Here is a 14,195-nt window from a genome sequence, read left to right as displayed (position 1 = left end):
AAAAAAACCTCATCCCATCAATGTACAGTTAATCCCAACTTTGAATACTTGTAACACCAAAGCAGTCCCAAATCATGCAGTTTTCAATATATTTGTTGCTAATTTTCCTGTGCCTCTTGAAATTCTTTGTAGATACTGGATTAAAAAAAATCCTGTTTTGTTATATGTGCCGTTTTTCATAGACTTGTGGGGTTACTGGTAGAATAGGATTGCTAGAATAGGTGTCAGTCTTGGCCATTGTGGTAACACTGTCGCCGCAGAGTCAGGAGTTGTGGGTTCAAGCCCCACTCCAGAGACTTGAGCACATAATCTAGGTCGGCACTTCAGTACTGAGGGAGTGCTGCAATGTCAAGGGTGCCGCCTTTCAGATGAGCCATTAAACCAAGGCCCAGTCTGCCCTCTCAGATGGATGTAAAAGATCCCATGGCACTATTCAAAGAAGAGGATGGCAGTTCTCTCTGGTGTCCTGTCTAATATTTAACCCTCCATCAACATCACTAGAAACAGGTTATCTGGTCATTGTCACATTACACCTCTCTGTACATCGATGGAAAGATGTTAAATTTTAGCATATGGCTTAAAATATCTCTACTACCGTGGTGGCATTTTGTTAAAATTCCCTTTCCTGCTACTTTATAGCCTCCAGTCTTCTCTCTCCCCAGACAAATCAGCAGTGAACTTGCTGTATGGGGAAGAGTGTTTGTAGAGTCCCATTCCAACACTGTGTGGCGCAATGTATTAATAAAACCAACATGTTGCCCCACTGAGCTGTCTCACCATTAGCAGCTTTTGGTTAGATCCTCGGTCTCAATTGTGTAATTTCCTCCTCACTTTCTTTGTGATATCGGTGTTCAGCACACATGCGAAACTTGGATTTGTGAAGCCTGGATTCAAAGCAATATTCCCATCACCCCCATACCTTTTCATCGCTAACTGCCGCCGTGACATCGGCCGTCTCCATTTCTCTGCTCCCCTCACTCACTCCAACCTACCTCCCTCTGAACTTGCAGCACTCCATTCTCTTAGATCCAACCCTGACATTGTCATTAAACCCACTGACAAGGGTGGTGCTGTTGTTGTTTGGCGTACTGACCTCTACCTAGCGGAAGCTGAACGCCAACTCTCCGACACCTCCTCCTACCTCCACCTGGACCATGACCCCACTACCGAACATCAAACCACCGTTTCCAAGACTGTCACTGACCTCATCTCCTCTGGAGATCTTCCCCCTGCTGCCACCAACTTCATAGTTCCCCAACCCCACACAGCCTGCTTCTACCTCCTTCCCAAGATCCACAAACAGGACTGCCCTGGTAGACCCATCGTTTCAGCCTGTTCTTGCCCTACAGAACTTATCTCTTCCTATCTTGACTCTATCTTTTCTCCCCTTGTCCAGTCTCTTCCCACCTACATCCGCGACTCTTCGGACGCCCTCCGCCACTTTAACAGTTTCCAGTTTCCTGGCCCCAACCGCTTCCTTTTCACCATGGACGTACAATCCCTCTACACCTCCATCCCCCACCCGGATGGCCTGAGGGTGCTCCGCTTCTTCCTTGAACAGAGGCCCGACCAGTCCCCATCCACCACGACCCTCCTCCGCCTGGCTGAACTTGTTCTCACATTGAACAACTTCTCCTTTAACTCCACTCATTTCCTCCAAATCAAAGGTGTTGCCATGGGTACCCGCATGGGTCCTAGCTATGCCTGCCTTTTCGTGGGCTATGTGGAACAATCTTTGTTCCAGTCCTACTCGGGTCCCCTCCCTCACCTCTTTTTCCGATACATTGATGACTGTATCGGTGCCATTTCCTGCTCTCGCCCCGAACTTGACAATTTCATTCACTTTGCCTCCAATTTCCACCCTTCCCTCACCTTCACATGGTCCATCTCGGACTCTTCCCTTCCCTTCCTCGACTTCTCCGTCTCCATCTCTGGGGATAGGTTATCGACCAATATTTACTACAAGCCCACTGACTCCCACAGCTACCTGGACTACACTTCCTCCCACCCCGCTTCCTGTAAGGACTCTATTCCATTCTCCCAGTTTCTCCGCCTCCGCCGTATCTGCTCCGACGACGCCACCTTCCACACCAGTGCTTCAGACATGTCTTCCTTTTTCCGCAACCGAGGATTCCCCTCTACTGTGGTTGACACGGCTCTCGACCGTGTCCGTTCTATCTCCCACACTTCTGCCCTCACCCCTGCCCCTCCCGGAACCACGATAGGGTTCCCCTTGTCCTCACCTTTCACCCCACCAGCCTCCACATTCAACGGATCATCCTCCGGCATTTCCGCTACCTCCAAAGTGATCCCACCACCAAACGTATCTTCCCCTCCCCTCCCCTTTCAGCATTCCGCAGGGACCGCTCCCTCCGAGACACCCTAGTCCACTCCTCTATCACCCCAAACAGCCCTTCCTCTTCGCCTGGCACCTTCCCGTGCAAGCGGAGGAGATGTAACACCTGCCCCTATACCTCCCCCCTTCCCACTGTCCAGGGCCCCAAACACCCCTTCCAGGTGAAACAGCGATTTACTTGTACTTCTCGCAATCTAGTATACTGTATTCGCTGCTCACGATGCGGTCTCCTCTACATTGGGGAGACCAAACGCAGATTGGGTGACCGCTTTGCGGAACACCTCCGTTCAGTCTGTAAGGGTGACCCCGAGCTTCCGGTCGCCTGTCATTTTAATTCACCGCTCCATTCCCACTCGGACCTCACCGTCCTTGGCCTCTTGTATTGTTCCACGGAAGCTCAACGTAAACTCGAGGAACAGCACCTCATCTTCCGATTAGGCAGTCTGCAGCCTTCCGGACTCAATATCGAGTTCAACAATTTCAGATCATAAGCTCGGCCCCCATTTCATTTTCTCTTGTAATTGTTCCACTCCTTTTCCCCCCCCCCCTTTCCTTTTGTTTCTCTCTCACACCTGGCAGCTATCTTTTGCCCTGCCAGTACACTTTACACCTAATCCCAGCCTATTACCATCTCGTCTAGCTTCTAATCTCTTTTACTTCTTTTGTTTCTTTTATTCTTTTGTCCGATCGCAGCCCTGCCTCCGATCTAGTTTCTTTTCTTTCCAGTTTTGAAGAAGGGTCCAACCCGAAACGTCAACTCAAATTTCTCTCCACGGATGTTGCCTGACCTGCTGAGTTTTTCCAGCATTTTCTGTTGTTATTTCGGATTTCCAACATCTGCAGTATTTTGCTATCGTACCCCCATACCTCTTCTCTTTCAATAACTTGCCTTCCTTTTCATCCTTAATAACCTCTGTGGTGCTGCTCATTGCTCGTCATCACTTCCCAACAATAGCCAAGACTGATTTCTAATCTGAAGACATGTCTATAAATTACTTATAAAGCTTCCTGATTTTTTTTTGATTATTCTCGCTATGCTTTGCTACATTTCCCTAAGCCCTATGGTCACTGAAATATTACTCAATAAGAATTTCTTACAAACTATGGAAAATAATTATTTAGCCAACACTGTCCTATTTATTAGACCCGTTATGTTGTGTCTTAATATTAAAACAAGGATAGTGGGCCCTCATTGTTCAATAGAATAATTCATTCCATTGACCCACCCCGTCTTTGTTACCATTTCTAGAATAGTCCTTGCACTGGCCATTGAGGGAGCAAAATTCCTGTCTCCACGGGAAAAGATCAGGTGTAAAATGAGCGTCCGAGGCATTGACTGTGGTCCATTTCCCGCCTGGCAGGAAAACTTCAAATCAATCGGGTACAGTAGCATAATGGTTAGTAATCCAGAGGCCTGGTTTAATGATCCGGAGACGCGAGTTCAAATTCCACCACAGGCAGCTGCGGAATTTTAATTCGATTAATTCAATAAATCTGGATTAAAAAGCTAGTATCAGTTAATGGTGACCGTGAAACCCATCTGGTTCACTAATGTCCTTTAGGGAAGGAAATCTGCCATCCTTGCCCGGTCTGGCCAGTATGTGACTCCAGACCCACAGCAATGTGGTTGACTCTTAACTGCCCTCTGTGGTAAAAGAAGACAGCTCACCACCACCTTCTCAAGGGCAATAAATGCCAGCGACGCCCAGATTCCATGAACGAATATGACCCTGCACATCTAACCTGTCACCTCCATCCTATCTCCAGGTCAGGTTGAGTGGCAGGTGTGATATTTATTCACTACACCTGACCTGGAAAATGGGTTCAGGCTGCAGATCACGGGGAGTGCCCAGTGTGGATTTCCTTAGGTCTTTCACCAAACTGGTGTGCGCGATTGGGGAGGGTTTAGCGCTACTCTTATTTCATCACTGATTTTCTTACTACACATACTTTTGGCAGAATCCCAATATTAGTTATTCCATCGCATCCTGGAAATGTGACACGGCTCGCTCAACAGCTTTGACAGCAGAATTTCAATGACTTTCATTCAAACTTTTTATGAGTTTTATTTGAGGGGTTATATTCTTGTTTTAGCCATTTTATTAATTTTTATACTGATCTAAAATGATTAAGAATGTCAGACTTCCTAATTGGGAAATGAGTGCATTGTTCCCAGTGTAGATGCAGACTTAGACTGCTGGCTGAGTGTCCACCCTATATCTGGAGGGAGGGAGTGCTGTCTGAACAGCTCCTAATTGCGTTCTCCATCTCTGTGAGCACCACTGATGTCCACAGGGTTCACAACCGTACCAGTCCAAAGGGAATAATTAGCAAGTGTGGCTCAAGGCTTGGTTGGGCGGGGGCGGGGGGAAAGAGAGAAGAGGCAGGAACACAGGTGAAAAGGAGAAAGAAATCATAAATTAATTGGATTGCTTTACATTGTAGCACAATAAAAGTCATCAGTTTAAAATACAGTTTAGCATCTCCATGCAATTCATTTGATATCAATAAATACAGCTGTGTTTGAGTCAATGTGTATTACCAAGGGAGGGATGCAGAGAGAGAGAGAGAGAGAGAGAGAGAGAGAGTGTCTCAGGCTTCCTGTTTACATTTATTCTACATGACCCACACACCACAATGTGTGCGTTTAAAAAAAAAATTGAATAAGCAGGCAATGCCACTCATGAATTCGATGCTGAAGGCTGCTCAAAGCACAAGGACTGCACTGGGATCACTGGGCAAAAGAGAGATTTCTCACAGCCTAATGCACACTGCAGCGACAGCACTAGTGCAAGAGTTTCACAGGCAGGAGAAGCAGTGTGTAAAGTTCCAATACTGGCACTCTGTGCAGATCTTTCCGTCTGATGCAGAGTATTGGCATGAATATGAAAGCGAAGGGTAAGTGCCAGCAACTCTCGTGATGCTGCGCCAGTGCAGAAACTTGTGAAAGAGTCAGATCTCTTCGACATGAGAGGGGACTGATTAGGTTTCTGTCCAATGGTCTGAAAATCTTTTGTCTGGAGGAATCTATACAAGAACTGACATTCTCAGGGAACCCTGTAAATATCAATACACTCCCGGAGACCCCCTGTAAATACCGACACACTCCCAGGGACCCCCTGTAAATGCCGACACTCCCGGAGACCCCCTGTAAATACCAACACACTCCCAGGGACCCCCTGGAAATACCGACACACTCCCGGGGACCCCCTGGAAATACCGACACACTCCCGGGGACCCCCTGGAAATGCCGACACACTCCCGGAGACCCCCTGGAAATACCGACAAACTCCCAGGGACCCCCTGTAAATACCGACACACTCCCGGGGACCCCCTGTAAATACCGACACACTCCCGGGGACCCCCTGGAAATACCGACACACTCCCGGAGACCCCCTGTGAATACAGACACACTCCTGCAAATACTCATTTGTTCCCAGGGACCTGATTTAATACTGGCGCTCCTGGGGAACCCCATAGGAACACTGACACACTCCTGGGGACTCCCATGGCCTAACAGCATCAGCTACCCAAAGCAGCATTATTATTGCATAATTTGTTTTGTCACTTCAGTCCAACAGAAATAACATGCTGCTGAATCAATGTACAAAAAAAATCAAACCGGAGACATTGCTTTCTGTGTAACAATGCCCGAGCCCAAACGGTCAGCAATCTAATGAGCGAGGACAACTAACCCCGAACTCTGGTCCTCTTGTGAACATCCTTGCCTCCGCTGATCTGTTTCATAACCTATGCATTTAAAAAAGAAACCAAACCAAAGCACCAAATATACTTAAGAACAAGATGAACTCCAAAATTTCACTCAAAACTCCCAAGAAATCCAGTAGAGGACACCAAGAATATCCCAACACTTGACAAGCAGGGGGCTATAGGGGGGGAGGAGATAAACACGATCAAAATCACTAAGGAAGTGGTACTCGGTAAAATAATGGGACTCAAGGCGGATAAATCACCTGGACCTGATGGCTTACATCCTAGGGTCTTGAGGGAAGTGGCGGTAGGGATTGTGGATGCATTGGTAATAATCTTCCAAAACTCCCTGGACTCAGCAAAGGTCCCGGCAGACTGGAAAACTGCTAATGTAACACCCTTATTTAAAAAGGGCAGCAGACAGAAGGCTGGAAACTATAGACCGGTTAGCCTAACATCTGTGGTAGGTAAAATTTTGGAGTCCATTATTAAGGAGACAGTAACAGGGCATTTGGATAATCATAATTTAATAAGACAAAGTCAGCATGGTTTTATGAAGGGGAAGTCATGTTTGACAAATTTGCTGGAGTTCTTTGAGGAAGTAACATATAGGGTGGATAAAGGTGAACCAGTGGACGTAGTGTATTTAGACTTCCAAAAGGCATGTGACAAGGTGCCACACAAAAGGTTATTGCTTAAGATAAAAAATCACGGGATTGGGGGTAATATTCTGGCATGGATAGAGGATTGGCTATCTAACAGAAGGCAGAGAGTTGGGATAAATGGTTCATTCTCAGACTGGCAATCAGTAACCAGTGGTGTTCCGCAGGGGTCAGTGCTGGGTCCCCAACTCTTTACAATCTATATTAACAATTTGGAGGAGGGGACCGAGTGTAACACATCAAAGTTTGCAGATGATACTAAGATGGGAGGGAAAGTAGTGAGTGAGGAGGACATAAAAAACCTGCAAGGGGACATAGACAGGCTAAGTAAGTGGGCAGAGATTTGGCAGATGGAATACAATACTGGAAAGTGTGAGGTTATGCACTTTGGCAGTAAAAATCGTAGAGCAAGTTATTATCTTAATGGCAAGAAACTTGAAAGTACTGAAGTACAAAGGGATCTGGGGGTCCTGGTGCACGAAACTCAAAAGGTTAGTATGCAGGTGCAGCAAGTGATTAAGAAGGCCAATGGAATGTTGGCTTTCATTGCTAGGGGGATAGAATATAAAAATAGGGAGGTATTGCTTCAGTTGTACAAGGTATTGGTGAGACCGCACCTGGAATACTGCATACAGTTTTGGTGTCCATACTTAAGAAAGGACATACTTGCTCTCGAGTCAGTACAAAGAAGGTTCACTCGATTAATCCCGGGGATGAGGGGATGGACATATGAGGAGAGGTTGAGTAGATTGGGACTCTACTCATTGGAGTTCAGAAGAATGAGAGGCGACCTTACTGAAACATATAAGATTATGAAGGGGTTGGATCGGGTGGATGCAGGGAGGATGTTCCAGATGATGGGTGAAACTAGAACTAGGGGGCATAGTCTTAGAATAAGGGGCTGCTCTTTCAAAACTGAGATGAGGAGGAACTACTTCACTCAGAGGGTGGTAGGTCCATGGAATATGCTGCCCCAAAAAGCTGTCGAAGCTACATCATTACATAAATTTAAAACAGAAATAGACAGTTTCCTAGAAGAAAAGGGAATTAAGGGTTACGGGGAGCGGGCAGGAATTTGGACATGAGTCTAGGTTCGGATAGGTAATGGCCCTGTGGGTAGCGGAGCGGGACCAGGGGCCGTGTAGCCTGATCCTGCTCCTGTTTCGTGTGTCTAATTCTGTTAGATTCAGGAGATAGTCCTGTCATAGTGGATTGGCGGTTAGGATCAGATCAGCCATGATCTTATTGAATGGCGGAGCAGGCTCGAGGGGCCAATTGGCCTACTCCTGCTCCTATTTCTTATGTTCTTATGTTCTAACCACTGTATAAGCCAAGGATCAACCACTGTCTGCACCTGAGTTCAGCTTTAAACCCCTCAAGACTGCTTACTTTACCTCCACTACACTGCCCATCTTCCACCCAACACCTCGCCCTCCCTGCTGCTGAAACTCTCACGCATGCCTCATCACCTCTGGGATCCACTCCTTTAACACTCTCCTGACTGGCTTTTTCTCCTTCACCCTCCAGAAACTTCAACTTGCCCTAAACTCTGTTTCACTAAGTCCCACTGACCTCCACTGTACGCCAATGGATTCAATTCCAAGACTTTGTCCTTGCTTCGCACCAAGTCCCGTTCGCCCATCACCCCTGTGCTCGCTGACCTACATTGGCTCCCGGTTAAGCAACTCCTCTTTTAAAATTCTCATCCTTGTTTTCAAATCCCTCCATGGCCTCGCCCCTCCCTATCTCTGTAATCTCCTTCAGCCCCACAACCCCCCCCCCCGCCCCCCCCGAGATATCTGTGCTTCGCCGTGCCTTCAGCTGCCAAGGCCCTAAGCTCTGGAATTCCCTCCCTAAATTTCTCTACCTCTCTTTCCTCCTTTAAGACGCTCCTTTGACCAAGCTTTTGGTCATCTGCCCTAATATCGCCTTGTGTGGCTCGGTGTCAAATTTGTTTTTTTAACACTCCTGTGAAGCACCATGGGATGCTTTCCTTTGTTAAAGGCGCTGTATAAATACAAGTTGTTGTTGTCAGTAAATCCCCCCATGACTTCACCCCACCCTATCTCTGAGCCCGAGATGCTCTATTCCTCTGGGGGATGCCTTCTGTGCAGCACCCCCTCCCATCGCCCCACCATTACTGCCTTTAGCTGCCTCAGTCCCTAATCTTTGGAGCTCTTTCCCTAAATCGCTTCACCTCTGCACCTTTCAAGAAACACTCCCCTCATGTATGATTCTATGATTTGACATTGCAGGGCTATGAGGAAAGAGTAGGGGACTAATTGGATAGCTCTTTCAAAGAGACGACACAGGCATGATGAGCCGAATGGCCTCCTTCTGTGCTGTAAGATTCTATGAAACTGATCTCTTCAGCAGAGCCTTTGGTCATGCCTGAATCTCTCCTTCCTGGTGAAGTCTACTTTCATAATACCCATTCGTGAAGCACTTTGGGAAGTTCTTCTGTACCTTACAGGCGCTATGTAAATACAAGGTGTTGCTGTTGAGGGTCAACATTTCAAAGCTTCCTTCCACCAAAATTCTCATCATCATGTTGCGTGGTAGCTACATATACATTTTTTCCTCTGGTCTGTTGCATTTCAACCAACTCGTTCCCATCAGCTGATGCTCTGCTCCAGCACTGAGATATTTAACTGACAGCTCTCCCTCCGGACTTCAGCCCAGGCTCCTGCTGTTGCTTTTAAATCTCCTCTCCCTACATCTATCCTGTTGGGCTGTCTGATATTAAATCAGCAGTAGGGACCTGGATTCTGCTTAGAAAACCGCCGTGTCAATATCGCAGTGCTGGACGAACGGAGCAGACAGTAACTGATGTGTGCTGTACACCAGCGCATCTGCTGTCAATCTAAAAATTGAGCAAAAGAGCAGTAGCTTCTACAAAAGGTGACACAGCCCCCAAAAGGCTGACCCCACCCCCCACACTGCTGTTTGTGGGATCTTGCTGTGCGCAAATTGGCTGCTGTGTTTTCTCATATCCCAACAGTGACTGCACATCAAAAGCACTTTATTGGCTGTAAAGCGCGTTGGGATGCCCTGAGGCGCTACATAAATGCAAGTTCTTTATTTTTTGGTTTCAACGCCGTTCCTGCTGCTAACAGCAGTGATTCTGACTGCTGTATGTTGTACGCTAGAAATCCTGTTCTCACGAGAATACCTGCCTCCAGTACACAGAGGCCGAGATCATTGCCTGTACTGGTTCTGAAGTCCAGTTCACTACCAGCTGGACCCAGGTAGGGGCTGGGGAGGTGGGAAAGAGAAGAGTGACAGCATTGAGGACAGGGGTCTGGTTCACAGCGAATCTCTTCAACCAGAGCCCCCAAAATGCTAGTTGGCATGTATGGTACTGGTGTTGGTATATCTAAATGTTCCCTCCCTTCACCCTGACTAACAGTGACATACATTGCTGGTCTTAGACAGAAATGTACAAATCATTCTACTGAGATAAATATTTACACTTGCAGGCTCACTTAACAAGCACATTCATAAGTGAATATATAAAACATCTGAGAACACTTTAATATCTTCAATGGAATACAAAGAGCTAAATAAATCATCAGTGCAATTGCTGTCAAGATATACCTATGCTACCCTCTAAAGCTGCACTGCAGTTAGACAATTCACAGCTGTCTCTCCTTCAGACAACACTCATTTTGGTTGGTAGCCTAGTAGGTGTGCTGCATTAAATCCGCCCTCAAAGCAGTATGCACCCTTCGGAGCCGCATACAATTAGCACGTGAGCTTCACTCACAGCCCCTTATGTTGACGGTGGCATTTCAGAGGTGAAATTTCAGCAGTGCAATAGGAATTAAGAAGAGTATTACCTCACACCATCTGGCAGCTTTCTGTCAAAGGATGTACTGCGAGGGATAGCTGTGCGGACCTGCTGCAACATTTGCTGGGATTGAAGCCTGTCGGCTGCTCCTTGTATCGGGGAGCACCGGGAGAGTGGCTGCCCTGCTGGTGTGGCCACTCGGTGCCACGTAGTGTTCCTTCTGAAGGGGGTTTTGAACTCGCAAGGAGTGCCTTCATTGTCCACTTTGTATTCAACCATTGGTATCCTGTACAGCTCTGAGCAGCCTCTGCCCAAAAAGAATTTTTGGTTTGTTAAACTGAGTATACAATAACCTTGAGTACAGAACCCAAACCCCCCCTCCCGCCCCATCAGACACACAAAAAAAATCAAGAGGCAAATAATTAAATACAAAACACAGTTGACATTGCTGTTCAATAGGGGTGACCTTGGTTTTCATGATTAAAGCAGCCCTTCTCTCCACTCCTACCAGATGCAGCTGACTGATCTGACTGTATTGCAGGGACCAGTGCTGTTAGCAGATTTAATCTTTTGAATTATGCACAATAAACCCAAGACGTCTAGTGCAGCAGATACGACATCACTCCTCACTGAGTTTCTGCCAAGACCACAGTAGAAAATAACTCTACATGTGCTGGAAGTGAGATTTGAATGTGCCGGGTTATTTACTCTTCTACAATAGATCTGAAAACTTATTGTGGAATCTATGAATGAGGTCAGGCCTAATTTATAACTTACATTTTACACTCAGTAAGACAGGCATGTTGGGGGAGGGGTGAAGAGGGAGGGGTTAGGGCCACCATATGTGACACACGTATGGCAGTAATTAAAGCTTCAGTATACCACAGCTGCTTCAGAATTACATTTTCAGCACATGTAAGGCAGAGCTAAAGATACTTTCTATTTGAGAAATAGCATCCCCTCACACCATGTGAGAGAGAGTTAGTTAGACTTTTTCCTGGAGCACAACTCGATTTCAGCAGCACAGTTTGTGCACTCACACCAACAAACCTCTATTCATCACTCCTGGGATCGGCAAACCACAGTCAGATTTCGCAGAAGTAGGTCAGCGGGTCAGGGACTGGGGGGGAAAACGGAGAAATAATTTCTCACCCCCATCCACCCCGGGCAGGTATCGATAGATCCTACTGATGAAAGTTTAAGCTACCAAACTGTGGTGAATTGAAGCTTCAAAACAGTTCTTCTCGTGAAATCAAAGTATTCAAACGTGTGCTGCATACAAAGAGAGAGTCTGGAAGGCAATTCGGAAGTGGCAGCTGTGCAAAAAGAATGTGAACCTAACTGTTAGTGAGGAAGTGCCAGCCTGTTTTGTAAATACTAAGTTTCCATGAAAACTCTTGTCCATGGTGCAAAACTGCACCGCAGGATAATTGAACACACATTTTATATACGACAAAACGCAGATCCTCTGCTCCAAAATAGAAACAACCTCCCTCTTAATTTCTGACTTCATAGACTAATACAGCACACAAGGAGGCCATTCAGCCCAACGTGCCTGTGCCAGCTCTTTTGTAGAGCTAACCAATTAGTCCCACTCCCCTGCTCTTTCCCCATAGCTCTGCAAATTTTTCCCTTCATTCCCCTTTACTTCAACCACCTATCTAACCTAATCTTTAATGTTGACATGGTCTCTGCTTCAATCATTAACTCCACTGGTACATTCCACAGCCTCACAACCCTCTGTGCAATAAGTTCCTCCTGCTCTCTGCCCTAAATCTCTTGCATGTGCCAGAACCGAGATTTGAATGTGCCTGGTTATTAATCTATGTCCCCTCAATCACTGGTAACAGTCTGTTTCTACCTACTCTGTCCCGCCCCTTCATAACATTAAACACCCCTATCAAATCACCCCGTAATCTCCTTTGTTCTGATGAAAACAGCCACAAATTTTCAAATCTTTCTTTGTAATTGTATTTCCTCATACCAGGCAGCACACATCCATACCCTCGCTGAAGCCTCAGTAACTACAGAAGCTCCCTGGGGCTCGTCCTGCTCTGCTGCCATAACTTCATTAAGCGGGAGAAGCCCTGAGGATTTGCTCTTGGAGAAGTCCTCCGTTTCTGTGGGAATGTCTAGCCTCTTAGTGCCCTCTCCCATTAGCATGGCCAAGACTGGGAGTTTGTCTTGTGGTGAATTGTGAGCATCAACCAGTTATCATCACTCTGGGACAGATGCAGCTCGTTGGGATAGAAATTTGTTGCAACACTTTTCCAATCCAGATACAACTTTTAGACAAGAGATTCACAGTCACCACTCCTTTAAAAACAATCAAATAAATGATTAAAAAGAATTAGGATTAATGTCAAAACTCCTCTTGATTTTTTTTTCCGCTCACCTTTTCTTTAGTATTGTTTAAACAGTAAGTACTAATACCACCGGGGAGGAAACTACATGGAGCTAATGCAAATTCACGAAGCGGGAGAAGCCCGGAGGATGAGGGTGAACAGCCAGTTGTTGTGGTGCATATAGGTACCAACGATATAGGTAAAAAAAAATTAAAAAACGGGATGAGGTCCTAAAAGCTGAATATAGGGAGTTAGGAGGTAAATTAAAAAATAGGATCTCAAAGGTAGTAATCTCAGGATTGCTACCAGTGCCACGTGCTAGTCAGAGTAGAAATAGAAGGATATTTCAGATGAATACGTGGCTAGAGGAATGGTGCAAGGGGGAGGGATTCAAATTCCTGGGACATTGGAACCGGTTCTGGGGAGGTGGGACCGGTACAAACTGGACGGTTTGCACCTGGGCGGGACTGGAACTGATGTCCTAGGGGGAGTGTTTGTTAGTGCTGTTGGGGAGGGTTTAAACTAAAATGGCAGGGGGTTGGGAACCTGTGCAGGGAGACAGAGGAAAGGGAAGCAAGGATAGAAACACAAGACAGGAAGGAGAAAAGCAAAAGTGGAAGGCAGAAAAATCAAGGGTGTAAATCAAACAGGGCCACAGTAAATAATAATACTAAAAGGACTAAGTGTTAAAAAGTCAAGCCTGAAGGCTTTGTGTCTTAATGCGAGGAGCATTCGTAATAAGGTGGCTGAATTAGCTGTGCAAATAGATGTAAATGGATATGATATAATTGGGATTACGGAGATATGGCTCCAGGATGATCAAGTCTGGGAATTCAACATTCAGGGGTATTCAATATTCAGGAAGGACAGGAAAAAATGAAAAGGAGGTGGGGTAGCATTGCTGGTTAAAGAGGAGATTAACACAATAGTAAGGAAGGATATTAGCTCTGATGATGTGGAATCTGTATGGGCAGAACTGAGAAATACCAAGGGGCAGAAAACGTTAATGGGAGTTGTATACAGACCCCCAAACAGTAATGCTGAGGTTGGGGATGGCATTAAATGGGAAATTAGAAACGCGTGCAATAAGGGCACAGCAGTTATCATGGGTGACTTTAATCTACATTTTTTTTTATTCATTGATGGGATGTGGGCGTTGCTGGCTGGCTAGGCCTGCATTTAGTGCCCATCCCTAATTGCCCTCGAGAAGATAGTGGTGAGCCGCCTTCTTGAACCGCTGCAGTCCATATGGTGCAGGTACACCCACAATGCTGATAGGAAGGTTGGGCTAACCAAATTAGTAACAATACTGTGGAGGAGGAATTCCTAGA

At 46.2% G+C, this 14,195-nt stretch overlaps 1 protein-coding gene across 4 annotated transcripts in view; it reads right to left on the bottom strand.

The window, feature by feature from the left end:
• Positions 1-14,195, bottom strand: part of sipa1l2a (signal-induced proliferation-associated 1like 2, genome duplicate a) — a 547,440-nt gene that overhangs the window by 162,569 nt on the left and 370,676 nt on the right. For 3 of the 4 annotated variants that reach the window (XM_085996661.1, XM_085996662.1, XM_085996663.1), the window contains one exon: positions 10,569-10,826. The exons of the other annotated variant lie outside the window; for it this stretch is intronic. In XM_085996661.1, the coding sequence (XP_085852787.1) occupies positions 10,569-10,826 (258 nt within the window). The remainder of the gene's footprint in view (positions 1-10,568; positions 10,827-14,195) is intronic. 4 annotated transcript variants of the gene reach the window in all.

Source organism: Somniosus microcephalus, chromosome 9, assembly GCF_052327205.1.
Source record: "Somniosus microcephalus isolate GS21.2 chromosome 9, FLI_Smic_1.0, whole genome shotgun sequence".
Taxonomy (NCBI): domain Eukaryota; kingdom Metazoa; phylum Chordata; class Chondrichthyes; order Squaliformes; family Somniosidae; genus Somniosus; species Somniosus microcephalus.
Note: the sequence above shows the minus strand (reverse complement) of the source record. Positions and strands in the feature narration are given on the sequence as shown.